Source organism: Geotrypetes seraphini, chromosome 9 (genome assembly GCF_902459505.1).
Source record: "Geotrypetes seraphini chromosome 9, aGeoSer1.1, whole genome shotgun sequence".
NCBI lineage: Eukaryota > Metazoa > Chordata > Amphibia > Gymnophiona > Dermophiidae > Geotrypetes > Geotrypetes seraphini.
The window spans coordinates 16,145,453-16,167,274 of NC_047092.1; the positions used below are offsets into that span (position 1 = coordinate 16,145,453).

The 21,822-nt window shown below is 44.4% G+C and overlaps 1 protein-coding gene across 8 annotated transcripts in view; it reads right to left on the reverse strand.

Moving 5' to 3' along the window:
• Nucleotides 1–443: 443 nt before the first annotated feature.
• NRF1 (nuclear respiratory factor 1) overlaps nucleotides 444–21,822 on the reverse strand; it is a 180,201-nt gene continuing 158,822 nt past the window's right edge. For all 8 annotated transcript variants that reach the window (XM_033958751.1, XM_033958745.1, XM_033958752.1 and 5 more), the window contains one exon: nucleotides 444–4,670. In XM_033958751.1, the coding sequence (XP_033814642.1) occupies nucleotides 4,507–4,670 (164 nt within the window). In that variant the 3' untranslated portion in view covers nucleotides 444–4,506. The remainder of the gene's footprint in view (nucleotides 4,671–21,822) is intronic.

Below are 21,822 nucleotides of genomic sequence, written 5' to 3' on the forward strand. Positions count from 1 at the left end.
CAATAACGGCCACAGCAGCGGCCCATCGGATTTTACCGCGAACATTAGAGAATCTTCCTCTTAGTGGCTGAAGACAGGGTCAATGATTGCAGAATTCTGGAAGCAGCCCTGGTGCATGGAATCTGGCTGAGGTCTGTTACCGAAATGACCACATTAAAGAAAGACCGAGAACCTTGTGAGTTAAGCACAGGTGTCAAAAGTCAGTCCTCGAGGGCCGCAATCTAGTCGGGTTTTCAGGATTTCCCCAATGAATATACATGAGATCTATTAGCATACAATGAAAGCAGTGCATGCAAATAGATCTCATGCATATTCATTGGGGAAATCCTGAAAACCCGACTGGATTGCGGCCCTCGAAGACCGACTTTGATACCCCTGCGTGTAATAAGTCTCTATAGCTGCTTAGAGAAAGCAAACAAAGAAATAAATGAGTAGGCTTAATCTGAACACACATTTGTAATGATTTATTTTCTGAATGAGGCATCAATAGACAGGACGGGAGCCATTAATAACATGCTCAGGTGTTTGTGCTGTTTGATTTCTTTGTGACTGGAACAGTGTTATCACCTGGTAAAGAATGCAATTTGATTTCTGCACAATAATAATTATAATAATAAAAAACGGTGTACATGTTACAAACGTAAATGCTTCTCAAAATACATACAGAAAAAAACCCAACCTTATTACAAAGAACATTTCATATTTTTGTACAAAACAAGTAAATACAAAGATTGAGGGCTGAGTGACAAAAGGAGGGCTCGTGTACAGAAAAAAAACAAAATAAAATAAAATATAGTTAAATACGTAAACCCCTGCACGTGCTAGAGGTTGGAGCGCCTGGGGGGAGAGAACTGGCAGGGTATGTCAGGTGAAGAAAAAAGGAGTCCGTTTTAGAAAACACTCTAGATCAGCGGTGTCAAAGTCCCTCCTCGAAGGCCACAATCCAGTCGGGTTTTCAGGATTTCCCCAATGAATATGCATGAGATCTATTAGCATACAATGAAAGCAGTGCATGCAAATAGATCTCATGCATATTCATTGGGGAAATCCTGAAACCCCGACTGAATTGTGGCCCTCGAGGTGGGACTTTGACACCCCTGCTCTAGATGAAACTATGTTTTGAACACTAGCGGCCAGCCCATGATAGTGTGTTCAGTAGCACTAGCAGACATCTCTTTGGAAATGAAAGGAACATTTCTGGTTGGATACAAAAGCAAAAAAAAAGCATAATTTCCACCCTATGTTCAGGGATAGTGCAATGTAGGGGTGTGGGTCCTTCTCAGTCTGCTAAACCCCACCCTTGTACCTGTCTATCAGGGACTTCTCTTGGACAGGGGTCAGCCTGGAACTCATTCCCTTCCCCCTCAAAATATGATTTCTCTTTTCCCTCTGTGCCACATCTTCTCCTCATCCAGTTTTGCTGAGATGTGGTAGGGAGATGGTAAGTCTGCTGGAGACGCATGATGGAAGGGATATAGAAAAGGGATGGGGCTCTCTCAGAAACCCAGGGACCATTTTCTTGTCTTTGACCTGCAAGCATAGCCTTCTCCAAGCTCCCATATTTTGAGGGACGGTCCGGCACTGGCTCACATTCACAAAGCTACAGTGGATAGTTTGCCTTCTGGAATAGTGGCACTCAAGTTGTAATGATGAGAGAGACTTTCTATGAATTTCATTTGCTAGTCTGAAGCAGGAAGGGTAAACCAAATGGTGCCTTGTGGGATTCTTGGAATTCGAGCCCCTTTCAGGCTAATATCTCTCGTTTACAGGCTACTATTAAAACTCTTAAAGCAGCAAAGCAGTCAGTGAGGATAGGAATGGGGTACATAGATCTACCTTTCAATTCTTTTTGAATGCCCAGGCTGAGCACAGACTTTCAGGAACATACAGTAAATTTGTTAAATTATTTCTCTCTCTCTCTTTCAATTTCACTATCACTCATACACTGTATGAACCAGATGTACCTTTAAGTATCATGATTTAATAAAGTAAAACAACATATCTACATATATAATTTATATTTGGTATATATATATATATATATATATATATAAACCTAAAAAGACAGTAACTCAAGGGGATTTCCCCACTCAGCATCCCTCTCTTAACATTTAAACCAGCACAAAATGAGAACCTAAGTAAGTTTTTCTGTATAACGCAGAGTCCATGTGTTCCGAAATTCTCAATCCTTCTTGAAACAGAAAACAAAGATGAACAAGTAGGTGGAGGAAAAAAGGGCAAGACTGCCTACGCAAACAAAGGAAGTCCATTTGATAAGTGAGGGGAAGGCAGAGCTGCCTCTGGAGTAAGGAGAGGAGTCTGTTAAAAAAAACGAGTGAGGGGCTTTCTACGTGAAGACTTAGACCAGGGGTCTCAAAGTCCCTCCTTGAGGCTCGCAATCCAGTCGGGGTTTCAGGATTTCCCCAATGAATATGCATGAGATCTATGTGCATGCACTACTTTCAATGCTTTCATTGGGGAAATCCTGAAAATCCGACTGGATTGCGGCCCTCAAGGAGGGCCTTTGAGATCCCTGACGTAAGCTATGCTTCTGCGAAATTAAGGAGCTGTCTGCTGTGTAGATTAGGAAGAAGAGCCATCTTTAAAGCATATCATTTTCCAAATAAAAATGGGGAAAAGCCTGATAAGCAGAGAAACAGGTTTCCTAGACAGATAAGAACAAAGGGGGAAACTCTATAACTGGGAACCTGTAATGTAGGCGCCCACTCTCCTATATCAATTTCTAGTGTAACAGGTGAAACACACACCTTCAACACGAGAACTTATGCCAGTCACGAAGCTGGTATAAGTGCAGAAGTGTCCTAATCGGAATCGTGTCCTGTGCTCCACATCCCCTACCCACTGTGTCACAAGCTCGAGCAGAACAGACAATGGAAGGGGAATTATATCTGTGATTGCGCTGCTTGCATGGCCCTCGGGATGCCGCTGTGTGAGTGCTCATGCCTTATTGCCAGAGGTACATGGTATCATGTAAGCTAAATGCCTAAGAGTGAGTCCCACTCTACTCCACCCAGACTCTGCCTGCTTGTAAAATACACACTATGGAAGATATTTACAGAATTAGCATTTGAGGGGATTTTGGCATTTACACTCAAAGCTGCGCATGTATGTGCCGTTATTCTAAGTTAGACGCTCTCAACCCATCCCTTGGAACACTCCCAGAAATGTAGATTTTCAGGCTCTCAACAAGGAATATGTATGAGACAGATTTCCATGCACTGACTTCATTCTATGCAAAACTATCTGGTGCATAAGCAGAATGGGTATCCTGAAAAACCTACTGGTTAGGCGTCTTCCGAGGACTGGATTAAGAACCCTCACTCTATAAACCTTTAGGTGCATAACTATTACACCCACTTTACAGACTCACCTCCAAAACGGGGAAGATGTGCTTTCTGTTCTAAATAGGGCCTAGGTGGGGCTGCGGGGCAAAGAATTGGAAGAAGGGATGTCTGGAGTGATCAGAGGGCGGGGGGGGGGGGGCAGCAGATATTATTTTAATGGATCATTACAATTAGGGCTCATAAGAGTTTCTAGCAGGTGTTCCTACATAGCTAAAACAGTCATTTTGTGGTTTTAAATAAACTAACCAAATGTGGCTCTTGCACTTTCTCTTGTTAAACATCATCTTTTTCACTGGGGAGTAAATATTGGTTCCCTTTACCCCACCCTCCCAGTGTCCATTCTCAATAGCTTGCTGCACACTATATCCCCATTTCTGGTCACCCAAGGACACCAGTTCCAGTGTATGACTTGTGCTCTTCCAATGCCCAGTTCCCCCACCCCTGGTGTTTGTCCTAAAGGGAACATTTTACCATGTACAAGAAGTCTGATAACAAATGTTTTATTCTCCCTCAGGTTCCAGTACTCAAACGCTGGAAACATGACTGGACCGGTAACGTTTTCTGTGTGTCATAGATTCCATCGAGACAGTGAACAACAGAAAGCACATTATACTAATTGCCTCTTGTACTCCATTCAAATGTTCCGAAATTTCTACTCACAGCTACAGCAAGACTCTGGCAGCTGGGTGTTTGAAAACCACAAAATCGACAAACATAAGAGATCAGGGTTGACGCATTGGGTAGAAGCTACAGAATGGTGTCCATCAGTCCAGGAGCCCTGAAGCTCTACCTCAGCAGTTATCACTCAACTGCACCCAGGAAACCCCCTTGAAGCGCAGGGTCCTGGGCAACTGCCCTGCTTAGCCACCATCCGAGACCCTCAAAGCCAGTCCTAAAAGGTTTCATCAATCTTAGGGTTCCAGAGGGCGTAAAAATCATAACCAGAGCCTACCTCCACTGGACGGCTTGGTAAGAGGAGGAGGAAGAGGGTGCGAGGCAGTGGGATGCAGGGGCAAGGGGGCAATTATTTAAAATGTTAACAAAATCTTTGCTTCCACATTGTTTCAAGTTAGTGCCACCTAATTGCATCTCCAAACAAGTAAAGGTCTTAGGGAACAGGAAATGTCATTGTGCGGCAGGGTCACTGTTCCAGGGTCACGACCTCCACCGCTTGGGCGTCCATGGTGACGCTGGCTTCTGCTATCCTCGTGGTGACTGGTGCCATGGCGACCTGGACTGGCCCATTGCCCTGGGCGAGGCTGGTTACCACAGTCTGGTACATGCTGACGGGAATCTGGACAAGGCCTGCAGAGAGGAGAGAGGAGGAGAGCAAAACTTAAACAGAGCATCTCTCAGGCACAAACAGGGAGACAGAATCAGTGCTCCAGCAAAGATCTTTATGCAAACGAAGCCTGTCAAAGGAGCAGCGATAAACCAAACAAGCCAGAACATAGCCTGTCCTGTTAAAATCCTGACATGTGAAATGTCAAGGGGGGACAAGGTAGGTAAGGTATGGTGGAGAAGCTATCCATGCAGTCATTCAATCTTTCGTAGTACACTGGATTAAAAAACCATGAACCACATACAGTAATTTCTTTTCTTAACCACAGAGCCATGAGCTTTCTGATGCAAACATAACACAAAGTTTTGGCACCACAATGCAATAAGCAAATAGCATGCAAATTACTACTGCATTAAAAAGTGTGTGCTGTCAGAAAAAAAAAAATAGCACACAATGCCGTGATAATATACAGATGTTTAGTACAAAATGTCTCTCTTTCAGTCAGGGCTCCTCTTTAACACCCTCACATCTCCCCGCTCTTTCTGCAGATCCTGCCAATCCTCCACCCCCAAACTCAGAGATGATTCCGATTCAACAGCCCCGCCTCCCAAAATGTCTGGTGGCCTTATGGACCCTGAATGCCATAGACCCATCTTGGAGTCAGAAGGCAGAAGCGATGCCCACTCATTCCTGCAGGGGTCGTTGTGGCAGGAGAGTGACCCTCCTCACAGATTCCTTCTAAAATAGCTGTTGCGACCTCTTGCAACTGTTCACAGCATTTCCTTTAATACTGTGAACTGCCGTAAAGAGGTTGTGGCAGCCATTTTAGAAAGAAGCTGCGAGGAGAAAGGAGCGAGAGGGCCGCACTCCAGCTACAAAGACTCCTGCTAGACCACCAGGTACCTTGGTAGGCCTGAGGAGGGGGAAAGTGGGATTGGGAGGGAGATTAAAGGGGAATGGCATGGAGAGGGGAGGGGGGTAGATTAAAGGGGAAGGGCCTGGAGAGGGGAGAGAACTTTGGCTATGGGTTGGGGGGAGGTGCAGGGGGGAGGGAGGGACGAGAGGTGCAGAGATCTCTTTTGGGTTGGAAGGGAGAGAAGCTACACCTTGTGGCTCTTTGTAAATGTTGGGTTAAACATTTTTGATAAATTTGCTCTTTGCTATAAAACGTTTGCCAACCCCTGCACTAGGCCATCAGGGATTTTATTATGAGGGGAGGGCTGGGGTGTACAGATATTTTACATTATCAAAAGCAAGAGCTAATTATGCAGTAGATATTTGGATATCCATGGCTGAATCAGTATTAAAATGTTAGATTTCCTTACATACATGGGTAAATGACTGGTGACAGTGTGCGTATAGGCCATGATATGCAATTTTTATTAATAGAACAAGGTGAGCTACACTTAGGTCACTAGATATTTCTCTGTCACTAGATGGATTATAATTAGAGTGACCGAAACCAAATCAGTGGTTGAAATATGTCACTTGGATTCAGTCGAAGCTGAAAATATGGCCCGGTAGCTGCATGGAGTGAACCCTTACGCCCTCCCTCCACGCACATCTCAGGCCTACTGTCCATCCCCTGGTGGTCTAGTGAGTAGTCGGGTTCCCATCACTTCTCTGCTACCAAAATGGCTGCCGTGATCTCTAGGGGTCACAGCAGCCATTTCGAGATTGCAGCTGGAACAGCAGGAATGACTGGAAATCGCTTCTGTTCCAACTACCTATTAGACCAGCAGGGGTTGGATGATAAGAGTGCATGTATGTTACGGCTGGATCCAGGAGGGGGGCTTGTTTTGTTGGGGGGGGGGGACAAATAGTTTGGCTTTGAATATTCAGGGGAGGGGGACCTAGCAAAAAGTTTTGGTTCCTGCTGAAAATACACTGGCATTATTTTTGCTGAAATTGAAACAAGGCTGAACGTAAATTTTGGACAACTTTTGGTTGGTTGGTTTCTACTTATCTTTGTAACCGTTATCAAATGATGGAGAGTTAAGTGTCTTGCCCAAGATCACAAGGAATGGTGGTAGGCTTTGAGTCCTGGCTGTCCAACCTATTATTCCACTCTAGGCCCTGTTAGATAAAGTCTAATAGATAATAATAATAATTTTATTTCTTATATACCGCTATACCATAAGTTCAGAGCGGTTTACAACAAGATACATACAATGAGAGTATGAGATGTTTACAACAAGATACATACAATGAGGGTATGAGATGTAATGGGAAGAGAAAGCAATGTTACTTACCGTAACAGTTGTTATCCAGGGACAGCAGGCAGCTATTCTCACTAGTGGGTGATGTCATCCGACAGAGCCCCGATACGGACGTCTCACAAGCATGTCTTGCTTGAAGAAACTTAGAAGTTTCGAGATGCCCGCACCGTGCAAGCGCCAGTGCCTTCCCGCCCGATGGTCCGGGCGTGTCTCCTCAGTTCAGGTAGCTAGCCGAGAAGCCAACCCAGGGGAGGAGGGTGGGACGTGAGAACAGCTGCCTGCTGTCCCTGGATAACAACTGTTACGGTAAGTAACATTGCTTTATCCCAGGACAAGCAGGCAGGTATTCTCACTAGTGGGTGACCTCCAAGCTAACCTCAATGGGATGGTGGGAGAGTTGGCAACTTAGGAGAATAAATTTTGTAACACTGTTTGGCCAAACTGTCCATCCCGTCTGGAGAAAGTATCCAGACAATAATGAGAGGTGAATGTATGAACCGAGGACCAAGTGGCAGCCTTACAAATCTCCTCAATCGGTGTCGATCTGAGGAAGGCTACAGAGGTTGCCATTGCTCTGACCTTATGGGCTGTGACCTTACAGGGAAGGGATAATCCAGCCTGGGCATAGCAGAAAGAGATACAAGCCGCCATCCAGTTGGAGATGGTGCGCTTCGATACAGGTCGTCCCAACTTGTTTGGATCAAAGGAGACGAAAAGTTGAGGAGCAGTTCTGTGTGGTTTGGTGCGATCCAGGTAGAAAGCCAAAGCACGTTTACAGTCCAGAGTATGAAGAGCTGATTCTCCAGAATGAGAATGAGGCTTTGGAAAAAACACTGGAAGTACAATAGATTGGTTGAGATGAAATTCAGAGACCACCTTAGGCAGGAATTTCGGATGAGTGCGAAGGACCACTTTGTCATGATGGAACACTGTGAAAGGTGGATCCGTCACTAAGGCCTGAAGCTCACTGACCCTGCGAGCAGATGTGAGGGCCACCAGAAAAACCACTTTCCAGGTGAGAAACTTAAGAGGAGCCTTGTTGAGAGGCTCAAAAGGAGGTTTCATAAGCAGAGAAAGGACAACATTGAGATCCCAAACCACTGGAGGAGGTTTGAGAGGAGGGTTGACATGAAAAAGTCCTTTCATAAATCTGGAAACCACAGGATGAACAGAGAGAGGTTTCCCTTGTAGAGGCTGATGGAAAGCCACAATAGCACTCAGGTGGACTCGTATAGATGTAGACTTGAGACCAGACTGAGACAGGTGTAGAAGATAGTCCAATACCGAGGATAGGGAGGCTGAGGCTCCTTGGAATTGGAAACACACCAGGAAGAAAATCTAGTCCATTTCTGGGAGTAGCATTGACGAGTAGCAGGCTTCCTGGAAGCCTCCAAAACATCCCTCACCGCCTGGGAAAACTGGTGAGGAGTTACGTTGAGAGGAACCAAGCTGTCAGGTGAAGAGACTGCAGGTTGGGATGAAGTAGAGATCCTTGATGTTGAGTAAGTAGTGAAGGAAACACTGGAAGAAGGACCAGCTCCCTGCTGCTGAGTTGAAGCAGAAGGGAGAACCAAGGTTGCCTGGGCCACCGAGGAGCTATCAGAATCATGGTGGCCTGGTCGGATCTCAACTTGACCAGAGTTTTTGAATGAGAGGAAATGGAAGAAACGCATACAGAAAGCGATTCCCCCAATCCAGTAGAAAGACATCTGCCTCGAGGCGATGAGGGGTGTAGATCCTGGAGCAAAACTGAGGCAGTTTGAAGTTGTGGGGGGCCGCAAAGAGGTCTATCTGAGGCGTCCCCCATTGTGCAAAAATCTGATGAAGGGGGTTGGAATGGAGGGTCCATTCGTGAGGCTGGAGGAGACGACTCAAGTTGTCTGCCAAGACGTTGTCTTTCCCCTGAATGTAGACAGCTTTGAGGAAGGCGTTGTGGCGAACCGCCCAATCCCAGACTCTGAGAGCTTCCTGGCAGAGGGAGGATGAGCCCGTGCCCCCTTGCTTGTTTACATAGTACATGGCGACCTGGTTGTCTGTGCGAATGAGGACCACCATGTCGTGAAGCAGATGTTGAAAAGCTTGAAGAGCATAGAAGATGGCCCTGAGCTCTAGAAGATTGATCTGATGGAGTCGGTCCGCATTGGTCCAGAATCCCTGAGTGCGAAGCCCATCCAGATGAGCCCCCCATGCATAGGTCGAGGAATCGGTTGTGAGAACCTTCTGGTGGGGAGGAGTGTGAAACAGCAAACCTCTGGATAGATTCGAAGAGGTCATCCACCAAAGTAGAGACTGCCGAAGAGCAGGAGTGACTACGATGTGTCGAGACGACGTGTCGGACACCTGAGTCCATTGAGAAGCCAGGGTCCACTGAGGAATCCTGAGATGGAGTCTTGCAAAGGGCATCACATGAACTGTAGAGGCCATGTGGCCCAGGAGGACCATCATGTGTCTCGCTGAGATGGTCTGGCGAGAAGACACAGACTGGCAGCGATGAAGAAGAGCATCCAGGCGCTGAGGCGGAAGGAATGCTCGAAGCTGAATGGTGTCCAGGACCGCCCCGATGAAGGGGAGAGACTGGGAAGATGAGATTTGGGGAAGTTGATCTCGAAGCCCAAATTCTACAGGAAGCAAATCGTGGCCGAGGTCGCCGAAATGACCTCTGGGGCAGACGGGGCCTTGATGAGCCAGTCGTCGAGGTAGGGAAACACCTGAAGACCCCTATTCCGAAGTGCAGCGGCCACCACCACCAGACACTTCGTGAAGACTCTGGGAGACGAGGACAGGCCGAATGGAAGCACTCGATACTGCAGATGTAGATGTCCCACCCGAAATCTGAGGAACTTGCGGGAGGCCAGATGAATGGGAATGTGCGTGTAGGCCTCCTTGAGATCCAGAGAGCATAACCAGTCGTTTTGCTCGAGGAGGGGGTATAGAGAAGCAAGGGTCAGCATGCGAAACCGCTCCTTGACCAAGAACTTGTTGAGGACCCGAAGGTCTAGAATGGGACGGAGGTCGCCCATCTTCTTCGGGACGAGAAAATACCGGGAGTAGAAACCCCGGTTGTGCTGGTCCACCGGGACCGGCTCGACGGCCCGAAGCCGGAGCAAAGCCTGAGCTTCCTGAAGAAGAAGGGCGGTCTGCGTCAAGTTGGAAGGATACTCTCTTGGAGGGTGGTCTGGAGGGACCCGATGGAATTGAAGAGAGTATCCTTCTCTTACGATGGAAAGGACCCAGAGGTCGGTGGTAATAGCCTCCCATCGATGATAAAAATGGTGGAGGCGACCCCCGATGGGAAAAACAGGAGGATGCAGAACGAGGTCGGTTATGCTCCCTGGAATAGAGTCAAAATGGCTGAGTAGCTTTCGGTACAGCCGGCGTCTGGGATTTCTGCTGAGCCTTTTGGGGAGGCTGTCTCTTCGCCAGTTGCCTCGCAGCAGGAGTCTGCCGTGGAGTGTAGCGCCGCTGATAGATCAAGGGCGGTCTAGAAGGTCGAGACTGTTGAGGCTTCGGCTTAGGCCGAAGGATAGATTGGAAAGACTTCTCATGGTCTGAAAGTTTTTTGGTAACAGTCTTGATTGACTCGTCGAACAGATCCGCACCCGCACAAGGCACATTGGCAAGCCTGTCCTGGAGGTTCGGATCCATGTCAATCGTTCGAAGCCATGCCAAACGATGCATGGCCACGGAGCAGGCGGCAGCACGTGCCGAGAGTTCAAAGGCATCGTACGAGGATTGCATCAGTTGAAGACGCAGCTGGGAGAGTGAGGCTACCACCTCCTCGAACTCGAATCGAGCCTGAGAATCGATGAAGGGAGTAAACTTTCGCAGCACCGGCAAGAAGAACTCCAAACATGAAGAAAAGAAGAAATTATAATTGAGAACTCGCGAAGCCATCATCGAGTTCTGGTATATTCTTCTACCGAACTTATCCATTGTTCTGCCCTCTCTTCCCGGTGGCACAGAGGCATAGACTTGGGAGGGATGAGAACGCTTCAGGGAGGATTCGACCAGCAGGGATTGATGGGAGAGTTGAGCCCCCTCAAACCCCTTGTGATGGACAATGCGATATCTTGCATCCAATTTGCTCGGGACCGCAGGAATTGAGTACGGCGTCTCAAAACATCTCATAAATGTCTGATCCAGCAATTTATGAAGAGGAAGCCGAAGAGACTCAGCAGGAGGATGAGGCAAGTGCATGGTGTCGAGATACTCCTTCGAATACCGAGACCCAGTGTCCAAAGTAACATCCAAGTCATCTGCCATTTGACAGAGAAAGGAAGAAAAAGACAACTGGTCTGCCAGTACCGGCCTCCGAGACGGACTGGATGAAGTGGAAGCCTCAGGATCCATAGAGACTTGAGAGTGACAAGGAGAATAAGAGGTAGATGGTTCCTCGTACTCCGGCCCCTCCGGGGGCGACAAATCAGAGGAAGAGTACCCCAGACGTGGCAGCTTCTTCTGTGGCGAAACCTCAGAATGGCGCGAGGAGTGCCGAGATTAGTGCCTGGATCGATGCCCCTCCCGGTGCCTGGAGGGAGAGCGAGAATGGCGATACTTCGCATGGTCCCCTGAAGCTTCCAGTGAATGAATAGGACTGGAAGCAGTAGAGCAAAGGGGCGGGATGGAGGCCGCCTCACGTGATGCAGCCCAGGCCTGGTATGGAGTGCGGAAGAACTCTTCCTGAGATTTACTATGCCCAGGACAGGCGAAGCGGCCGATGACGTCGAAGCCGAAGGTTCTTTAGCAGCTTCCATCTTAAACATCGACTCCCACACAGACAGCGCCGCTTAAACGCCCGCGCTGTAAGAGTGGAACAAGGCCGGCACGATTTCGGGAAATGTTCTGGACCTAGACACTGCAGGCAGCGTCGATGCGGGTCCGTCAACGAAATCGCGCGCTGGCACTTGCTACACTTTTTAAAACCGGTGATTGGCCGGGACATAGGCCGAAAAAGCTCCGCCGCAAGATCAAAGGAGCTGGGCCTGAGCCACGTGGCCGACCCGGCCAACTCGCCGGAAGAAAAATTTTTTTTTTTTAAAAGAATAAAGAAAGAAAATACACGATAAGGAGTAAAAGAAACCCAAAATCGCGGAAATTAGAAGGCAAAAAACGGGAATTCAGTCAGCGCAGAATTAAAGTAAAACTTCTCAGCTCCGCAGAAAGAAAAGAACTGAGGAGACACGCCCGGACCATCGGGCGGGAAGGCACTGGCGCATGCGCGGTGTGGGCATCTCAAAACTTCTAAGTTTCTTCAAGCAAGACATGCTTGTGAGACGTCCGTATCGGGGCTCTGTCGGATGACATCACCCACTAGTGAGAATACCTGCCTGCTTGTCCTGGGATAAAAGTACTTTCAGGGATACAAATTACAAATGGAAGACAACCAAGTTGGTTTGAATCAAAAGGATGTCTAGTCAGAGACTGGGGTGCGAGGGGAAAACAATTTGGGTGGAATACAATTACAAATGGGAAGAGCATGAGTTAATCTAAAATCAAGAGAATTGGGAAATGGGATGAGGATGGCTGAGGGGGATTGGACAAGAATTGGGATTAGAATGTGTTAAAGAGACGGGTCTTCAGTGATTTTCTGAAGTCAGCGTATGAAGTGGCCTCGAGTATGGGTTTTACGAGCCATATGTTCAGTTTGGCTGCCTGGAATGATAACATTCTGTCAAGGAACTTCTTGTAATGACATGATTTCAGGGATGGGTAATTAAAGAGATTTATTCTGCAAGAGCTCTTATTAGAGCTGTTGAGGATAAATTGAGAGGCGAGGTAAGTTGGTAGCATCCCAAAGACAGCTTTGTAGCTGATGCAGGCAAACTTGAAGAGTATTCTGGATTCCACCGGCAACTAGTGGAGTATCTGGAAGTATGGGGTGACATGGGGTGACATGTTTCTCTGTTTTAATTCCTGTAAACCGTGTCGAGCTCCACTTCCGTGGAGATGACGCGATATATAAACTTAAGGTTTAGTTTAGTTTAGTTTAGTTTTTTTAAACCAAAGATCTAGTGGTGCCTACACAGACATGCACGTATACCTGCAGATTCGATCAGTACTTCTTGCTCAGGAAGACTCTTAGGTCGCATATACCATATGTGAAGTAAGCTTTACTGTCAAACTTGGATATCAGACCTAATTGCTATATGAAAAATTAATCTTATTTGGAACACATAACCTCCCTTGCAGTTGGTTTTCGCCAAAGTTTCCCCCAGCCAGATTTACTGCATTACTTTGAATTGTAAACTGCTCTGCTGGCTCAAAGAAGTGCAGTATAGTAAGTGCATATATAAACCTTACAGACTGGGCAACTATAGAAATGAATTATAACGGATGAAAGTAGTTATCATGCTATGGTAGAAAATTGTCTGAATTGATTCTGCACCATTCACTTTGTACTTGTATTAATTTGTTCTGATTCATGTTGATTTGGGTTTATTCATTTCATAGAAAACCAAAAAAAACTCTGGAGTGATGATGTTCCTAAATGGACTTTATTTGAAAGTGTCAAAGTTCCAAAGATACACTGAAATCATCCACATAAAATAATTTCATCCACATAAAAATAAATCATCCACATAAAAGCCTTAAAGGGCCTAGTCCGCTAGGGATACAGGACCCAACACGGTCCGCGTTTCGACAAAAAGTCTTCTTCAGGGGTCCCTGGGGGTCCTATACAGGTGAGTACATGGGAAACAATTGTGTGGTGAGCCGAAGTGAGACAGTTTTAGTGGATATGTTTTAGAAATGTTAATTTATTTGATGCTCTCAAGCTCTGCCTGCTCTGTGAAGTGGGCTGTGCTGGGAGTTATATTAAGACCTGCTCTAAAATATGAGTTTGCTATCAGGCTGCATCAGAGACTTTCCATCTCTTAAATTTGTTTTATTTTATTTTTAATTTTTTATCTTCTTTCATTATTTCTATTTCTTTGATTTTTGATCTTAGAAATGTACTACGTATTTTTATTTTAATCAGATACTTTAGCCAGACTGTGAGCCTTCGGGACAGATAGGGTCGTTTTTCTCAAGTACTTAATTTCATTTTAGTTTGATACATTGTGAACCGCTTAGGTCAGTAAAATGCAGGAGCGGTAGATCAAATCTTAAATAAACATAAATCCAAGGAGTAGCAATAATCCATGTTACCGATCCAGGACAAGCAGTAGCTTTCCCCCATGTCTTTCTGAATAACAGACTATGGACTTTTCCTCCAGGAACTTGTCCAAACCTTTCTTAAAACAGCTACGCTATCCACTCTTACCACAACCTCTGGCAACGCATTCCAGAGCTTAACTATTCTCTAAGTGAAAAAAACATTTCCTCCTATTGGTTTCAAAAGTATTTCCCTGTAACTTCATCGAGGGTCCCTTGACGGAGTGAAAAATCGATCCGCTTGTACCCGTTCTACTCCACTCAGGATTTTGTAGACTTCTCTCGTATCTCCCCTGCAAACCGGTGCTCAACAAAAACGTCATGCAAATTATATGCGGGCTGTTTATGTTGAGGATCAGCAGTAAAAGGGGAAAGAACATGCCTAGCAACCTGCACACAAGAGCTGAGAGGCAGGCACAGCTCTTGTGTGAAAGCCCAGAATAGCCGGAGCCTTAATTGCCGGAGTTCGAAACAAGCAGCAGCAAGGGCAAAGAAAAGCCTGCAGCCGAAGCCTCGTTGCTACGGTGAGTTTGGGAGTCCATCTTTTGTGTGTGCGTGTTCTACGGTGATTTTAGGCGTGCGACACATATGCACACAAAACACGCACATGGCCACTCTTAACAAGTTTTAAGTTTTATGAAGGTTTGTTGTACACGCAATGTCAAATACTTCAATGCGTAGAACATTTTAAAAATAGGGGACAAAACAGAACAGTTTTATACAATTAAATACAAAATATATACGTACTAATAAATAACTGGTACAGTCCCATGGCTCCCGAAGTGCTCTTTTGAATTTCTGACACTGGAGTGCTTGGAGGGGTGGGGGGGATTCTGGGGGGTTGGCATTTGGATTCTTGGTTGGGATCATTTGTCTCCGCACAGACACCACACGGTAGACCCTTTTATCGTGTGCTTTGGTTAGTTTCTGGTTGTTTCTGTGTCTAGATTATGGTATCTTTCTTTGTATTTACATTTTCATAATAAAAACTTGAAAAAAAAAAATAACAGGTACAGAAGGTGAGGGGGATGAACTACAATCTTTAAAGAAAGAGAAGAAACATTTAGGGGATAAAACATATGGTGGGTAACACAAAAGAAAAAAAAAAGAGATATAAAGGCAGAAATTAACATAGACAGAAAGAAGATAAATTTGCAACCCACACATAGGTCTAATTAGGATCTAAGAGATTTGGGGGTCCTTTTATCAAGGCGCAGTAGGGGTTTAAGGCGTGGAATACCGTGTTAGTTTTTTGGCTTGCTGCGGGGGTTAGCATGTGATGAAATGTCCTTGATAAAAGGAGCCCTTAATGATTGGTAAGTTATACTATTTATATCTCAAATGCATCCTTATACAGGAAACTTTTTAAAGAACGCTTGAATTTTTCTAAATGGTAAATGGTTCCAGAGCTGGGGTGCTATAACCGAGAAAATAGTCGATCTCCTGGTCCCTATTACTTTTAAGGAAGGGATAGTCAGTAAATGTTGTTCTGTTGATCTTGAATGGAGAATACAGTATCAAGAGACGATCCAAGAATATCGGAGCATTAGATTGTTGAATTTTAAAGGTTAACAGTATAATTTTAAAAAGTTATTCTATGTGTAATTGGTAACCAGTAGAAGTGGTGTAACGTGATCATATTTTTTTTGAATTAGTAATAATTTTTATTGCTGTATTTTGTATTATCTATAATCTTATTTCTTTTTGGGTTATACCATGGTATAAAGTGTTGCAATAGTCAAGCCTAGAAATTATTAATGAATGAATGAGAATATTAAGAGCTTCTGGTTTTAAAACTTTTGATAAGGATCTAATGAGACGTAACTTATAAAAACAATTTTTAACCACTGAACTAATCTGATCATGGTAAGAAAGTTCCTGATCTAATATCACTCCCAATATTTTCGTTGTTGTTACTATTTGGAGTGGGAAATTATCTAGGAATATCTGTGATGAAAATTTAAGATCCTTTTTCCAAGGAAAAAACATTACTGAAGATTTTGTTGCGTTCAGGGCCAACATATTATCCTTAAGCCATTGGCTTATTTGTTTTAACTTATTATTTATATTTGTTATCTCATTGGGGTCTGCTGTATTTAAAGGGTACAGGAGTTGGATGTCATCTGCATATGCAAAAGAAGAAAATCCAATAGACTGACTCCTCAGATGTTAAATAAAAGTGAGGACATACTTTAAAATTCAAGCAAATGTTTAAAATTCAAATAAATGCTACTCTCTTCATGCTATCGACAGCTCCAACCTGCCAGAAACGTTTGCACTCTACAGCAGTGTTGCTCAACTCAGTCCTCGAGTCCCCCCTTGCCAGTCAGGTTTTCAGGATATCCACAATGGATATGCATGAAATAAATTTGCAAATAGAGGCAGTGTATGCAAATTCATTGTGGATATCCTGAAAAACCTGACTGGCAAGGGGGTACTCCAGGCCCGAGTTGAGAAACACTGGTCTAAAAGATGGAATGCTCATTTTAATACTAAGGAGCTCCTTGTAATGCATTTGCATAGGATTCTTGGTGGCTGCTGCCGACGAGAAAGGCTGAACTAAATTCTAAGCCAAACTGGCTACAACCAGCCTTACTTGGACAGTATGCTTTTGAGCCTCTGCCCATACCCCGACAACTCCAGCAGACGTGGTGAAAGAAACGTGGAGCCGGGGCGATAAGTTAGCATGCTGCAGTGAGATCGATTAACTTCCTGAAAAAACCCCATAAAAAATGGTTGAGAGGCAGAAATCAGCCTGCAACTGCAGGGCCTGGCCTTTGATTAGCCTAATCTATCCTGCACATGCTTATAATCCAAAGCTCGGATTTAGAGTGTTTCAGTTTTATTAAAATCAGGCAGGATTCCACATAAACTGCAGAGCTGCCAAGTTACCCAGTTCCAGGAAGTTCTTAATTTTTCACAGTCCAATCCTAATGAATTATGATAGATGCAGTATTCATTTCAATAAGATAGAGTAAGAGACTAGAAACAGCACATGGCTTTGGGTCAAAAAGCCTCCTTCCTTGAACTGGTTACATTGTCCCTTCCAAAATCAAAATCATATTCACATTCTTTTATTATTCAAATCTTTGCCAGACAGGCATGGTGACAAAAACAGTAGGCCAGACCACACTACTGGCCTAACTTGAGTCCTTCAAGTTTCAGCTCCAATTTCTACTCCCCCTCTGGCATGGAATCTCAACCACTGTCTAATAGTGCAGGGAGTAGGCAATTCCGGTCCTCGAGAGCCAGGTTTTCAGGATAGCCACAATGAATATGTATGAGATGGATTTGCATGCACTGCCTCCTTGAGATGCAAATCTATCTCATGCATATTTATTATGGATATCCTGAAAACCTGACCTGCCTGTGGCTCTCGAGGACCGGAATTGCCTACCCCTGTTTAGTGGATGGGTACATAATATGGGTTTGATTTTCAGCTCAGATCTTCAATTTATTTGGATTGACTCAGACTGAAGATGCTTCAGAGGTAGCATTCAGAGACCAAGAGTAGGTGTTCTAGTCCAGTAGTTCCCAACCCTGTCCTGGAGGACCACCAGGCCAATTGGATTTTCAGACCAGCCCTAATGAATATGCATGAGAGAGATTTGCATATAATGGAAGTGAGAGGCATGCAAATCTGCTCCATGCATATTCATTAGGGCTATCCTGAAAACCCGATTGGCCTGGTGGTCCTCCAGGACAGGGCTGAGAACCACTGTTCTAGTCATTATGCAATACCGATACCTAGTGACCAGATTTAGGATTCACTTAAGCAGGGTTCCAGCAATAGCCCTGGAGTGTAGTTCTCAATGAAGCACTACCAGCACAATGACTGGGCTATATGAGCTGGGCAATACACAACGGAAAATCCTGAAGAGCTGTTACTAAAGACTTATGGCATTACAGTCAAAATAAACAAAACTCTAGTTTTAACAGGCTGTTTTTTTGTGTCTCAGTCAGAGGAATTGCCAGAATGCTCTATAGACTGATTTTCGACATAAAAAAATGGGACCACATAACCCCCTACTACCAAAAACTCCATTGGCTGCCACTAGAAGCAAGAGTGCTGTCCAGATTTGCCTGTCTTTGTTTCAAATCTGTTCTTGGCATGGCCCCCCTATACCTGGTCTCCCATTTTAAATTGGATCTTTCCACCAGGCCTACACGTAGAATACATATGTTCAGCCACCCTTCAATAAAAACCTGCCAATACAAAAAATTCCTTAACAGAACGCTAGCCTTCCAAGCAAGTCAACAAAACGGCTGGCTAGGCAACATCATCAAACACTCCTCATCCTACCTTAACTTCAGAAAACTAGTTAAAACCAACCTGTTCAACCGATTTGTAACCAAGAACTGTTAAACCTTCCACTGTACCCCTATCACATATTCTTGATTTCCCCACATTGTGACTTTATGTAACCAAAGTCTTCATTGTTGTTTTTTTTCCGCTGACTTTTCAGCTCTTCTTGTTGTAAACCGCCTCAAACTACTCTGGCTTTGGCGGTATATAAAAATAAAATTATTATTATTATTTGAAGGGAGAAGAATGGCAGGGATAATAGTTTAGGCAGCTATGCTTCATCCAGGGCACATTGCCTCAGGGCCAGATATGAAGTCTATATGCCCACAGGCAACCCCAGGGAGGAAGATGAGGTTCTTTTCTTCAGTGGTCTCATCTACCCCTCTCCTGGTGCCACCCCCCTCTTTTTACTGGAAAACCCTGGCCTACATTTCTGGTGCCACCCTGTCCCAGACGCATGATTCTCTCTATGACTGACACACATTGGTGGCCACCGATATTGGCCCTGTATAGAGAATCCAGGCCCCTGTGCATATCGTTCCCTTACCCTACAAATAGCACGATCCTTCACTCTGGCAGAAAATGGTGAGCTTTATATTTTTATTTTCACAAACTTTGACCCTCTTTAACCCCCAGAGACCCAAATATAGAAAAAAACGTAAAAAAATGTTTTCGAACGTTCACATGTTGTTATAGGAGGCTTGTGATCCCTAATCAGTGTTTTTTTTTTTTATTTTGACATTTTAGTAACTTTTGGGGAGGATGTTGTAAAATTGCAACGCTGGGCCTGTAAGGTAGCAGAATTTCAATAGTGTCACTCTCTCTCTGAACACATGTAAGGAATAATTAAAAGTTTATTTGTACTTTACAGCTTATAAAGACCCACCTAAGTTTATGTATATACACAACAACAATAGTATAATAAAGAAAAAAGTAATTTTTATTATCAATTTAATACAAAAAATGAGTATCATATAAAAACGCAAATTTTTCCCTGTGAAGCGCCCATTGACTTCTATCAGCGGTAATCAAGAAATTTCGTGTTTTTGCACAAAAAATTTCATGTTAGCGCAAATACGGGTAAAAACGGCCACGCTATGAAATAGCACTTGTGCTATCTTCATAGCACGGTTTTGTGAATCGAGCCCTATATGTGCATGTTTTATTTGTTCATTTATTCAGTTATGGTAGTTCCAAAAACAGTTATTTTGCTCTGAAAAGCACAGGCGAACATTGCACTTCCTGCAAAGTGTGTTGGTATAGCCTTTTGCACAGTGTCGGCACCGTCCTCTATCGGCTTTGATGGGAAAATGTCCAATCATGTCCTTGCAAACTTCCTTTGGAGGGTGTGCATTTGACTTTTTGGCTGTCATGGCAGCTGAAGAACCTCCATCATCTGTAAACTGCCTCTTTTGGGAAGTCAAGGTGCCCCCTCTTGATGAAACTGGGCTTGCAGATGGTCGCCCTCGCTTTGACACTGACCCAGCCGTTCCGATCAGGATAAGAGAAGATGCCAACTGGGCCTGAAACATTCTCCTGTTTAGCATCTGTTTCTTTGGGATATCCAAAGCTTTGCAGTCCCTTTTGTACAGGAGCCAAGCATTGATCACAGCTAGGTTAATGGTGTGCCAGAAGATGTAAAGGTACCAGCGGTAGGACTTCAGTGGAAACTTGTATTTTGCTGCAAATGAGTCTAACAAATCCACTCCGCCCATGAATTTGTTATAGGCAGCCACGATATAAGGCCTCTCAACTTCAACAAATCTTTTGGCAGTTTTGTCCCAGCGTTGAATCTTCTCCACTGGTTGTGGGCCAGCAAAGGAAGACACAAGTGTAACCTGTCTGTTGTCAAACCATTTCACAGCACAAATGTTGTGATTTGACTCCACTCTGACATCAAAGCTTCCTCTTCCCTTTTTCTTCAAGCTTTTCTCATCCTCAAGATTACAGTTTGGAAGGCGCACTTGTCTGGCTGTTCCTGTGTAATGAATTCCACAATCCAGCAGCCTAACTATCAATGGGATGCTGGTGAAAAAGTTGTCTGCATAGATCTTGTAGTTGTGACTATGTGGAAGTGTGGAAGCAAGTTTCATCACAACATCCCCTGATAGTCCAAGTTCAGATCTTGCCCGTATTCCATTCACACTGCCTTGGTACACATCAAAATCACAAAGTATACCAGAGATTCCAGTCCTTGCCCACAGCTTGAACCCCCATGGGTTTGGCTTGCCACGCATGTACTGTTTGATGCTGCTGAATTTCCCCCTGAAAGGGATCATCATTTCATCAACAGAGTTATGTTCTTCAGGGACCACTTTTAGGCATTTCTCTCTGAAAGCATCAAGCCATGGTCTGAGTTTCCAGAGTTTGTCACTTTTTTGTTCCATCTCAGACACGGTTAGATTGTTCACAAAATGTAATGATGTCAACAGAGACTGGAATCTGTTTCGTGACATTACATCAGCGACAGGACTGTATCTTGTGTCTGCTTCCCAGTACATACGGACTCCAGGCATTTGGACAAGACCCATCTTCAGATACATGCCAATCATTTGCTCTATTTCCTTTGTGTTTGTGTTTATAGATGATCCTTTCTTCTGAAAACTGTACTGATTTGTGTTATCTGCCAGAGCGTTGATCATATCTTCTGTCACAAACTTCTGAAAGTACTCCAGTGGTGTGCAGAGGGAATGGACATCATTACTCCAAAGCAGGCAACAGGGTTGTATGACTTCATGGCCAGATAAACAGACCTATTTACACATTCAACCATCCAATGGTGTTGCAGAACTGAACAATAGGTTCTATTAGTAATGTACATGAAGTTTTAAAAAGAAAAAAAATGGGGGAGGGTTTATTTTGTAGCCTTAAATGTGATGTTGTAATATTACAACACTGGGTCTCAGGGGAGTGCAGACAAAACCTTGCTATCACTTTGACCCACTGTTGTAAAATTACAACATAGAAATAACCAGCTCTAAATCTCTTAAAATCAGTATATTCAATGATGTCATAAAATCTGCATGATCTACACATATTAATGATCACATAAAAAAATATTTCAAGCTTTTTACTTACTTTAGTCCTGATGTATCCCGTCCAAAACAACAAGATGATATACTCCAAAGCAGGCAACAGGGTTGTATGACTTCATGGCCAGATAAACAGACCTATTTACACATTCAACCATCCAATGGTGTTGCAGAACTGAACAATAGGTTCTATTAGTAATGTACATGAAGTTTTAAAAAGAAAAAAAATGGGGGAGGGTTTATTTTGTAGCCTTAAATGTGATGTTGTAATATTACAACACTGGGTCTCTGGGTGTTAAGTAAACTGCGGTAGAGATTTCTTCCATGGCTCAGGGTGCTAAATGCTCCGACGCTCATAGGCATTATATGAACGTCAGAGCATTTAGCGCTCCAGGCCATGGCCGAAACCTCCACTGCAGCTTAGTAAAAAAAAGGGGGGGGGGACGGTTAACAAATCCTGTTCCAT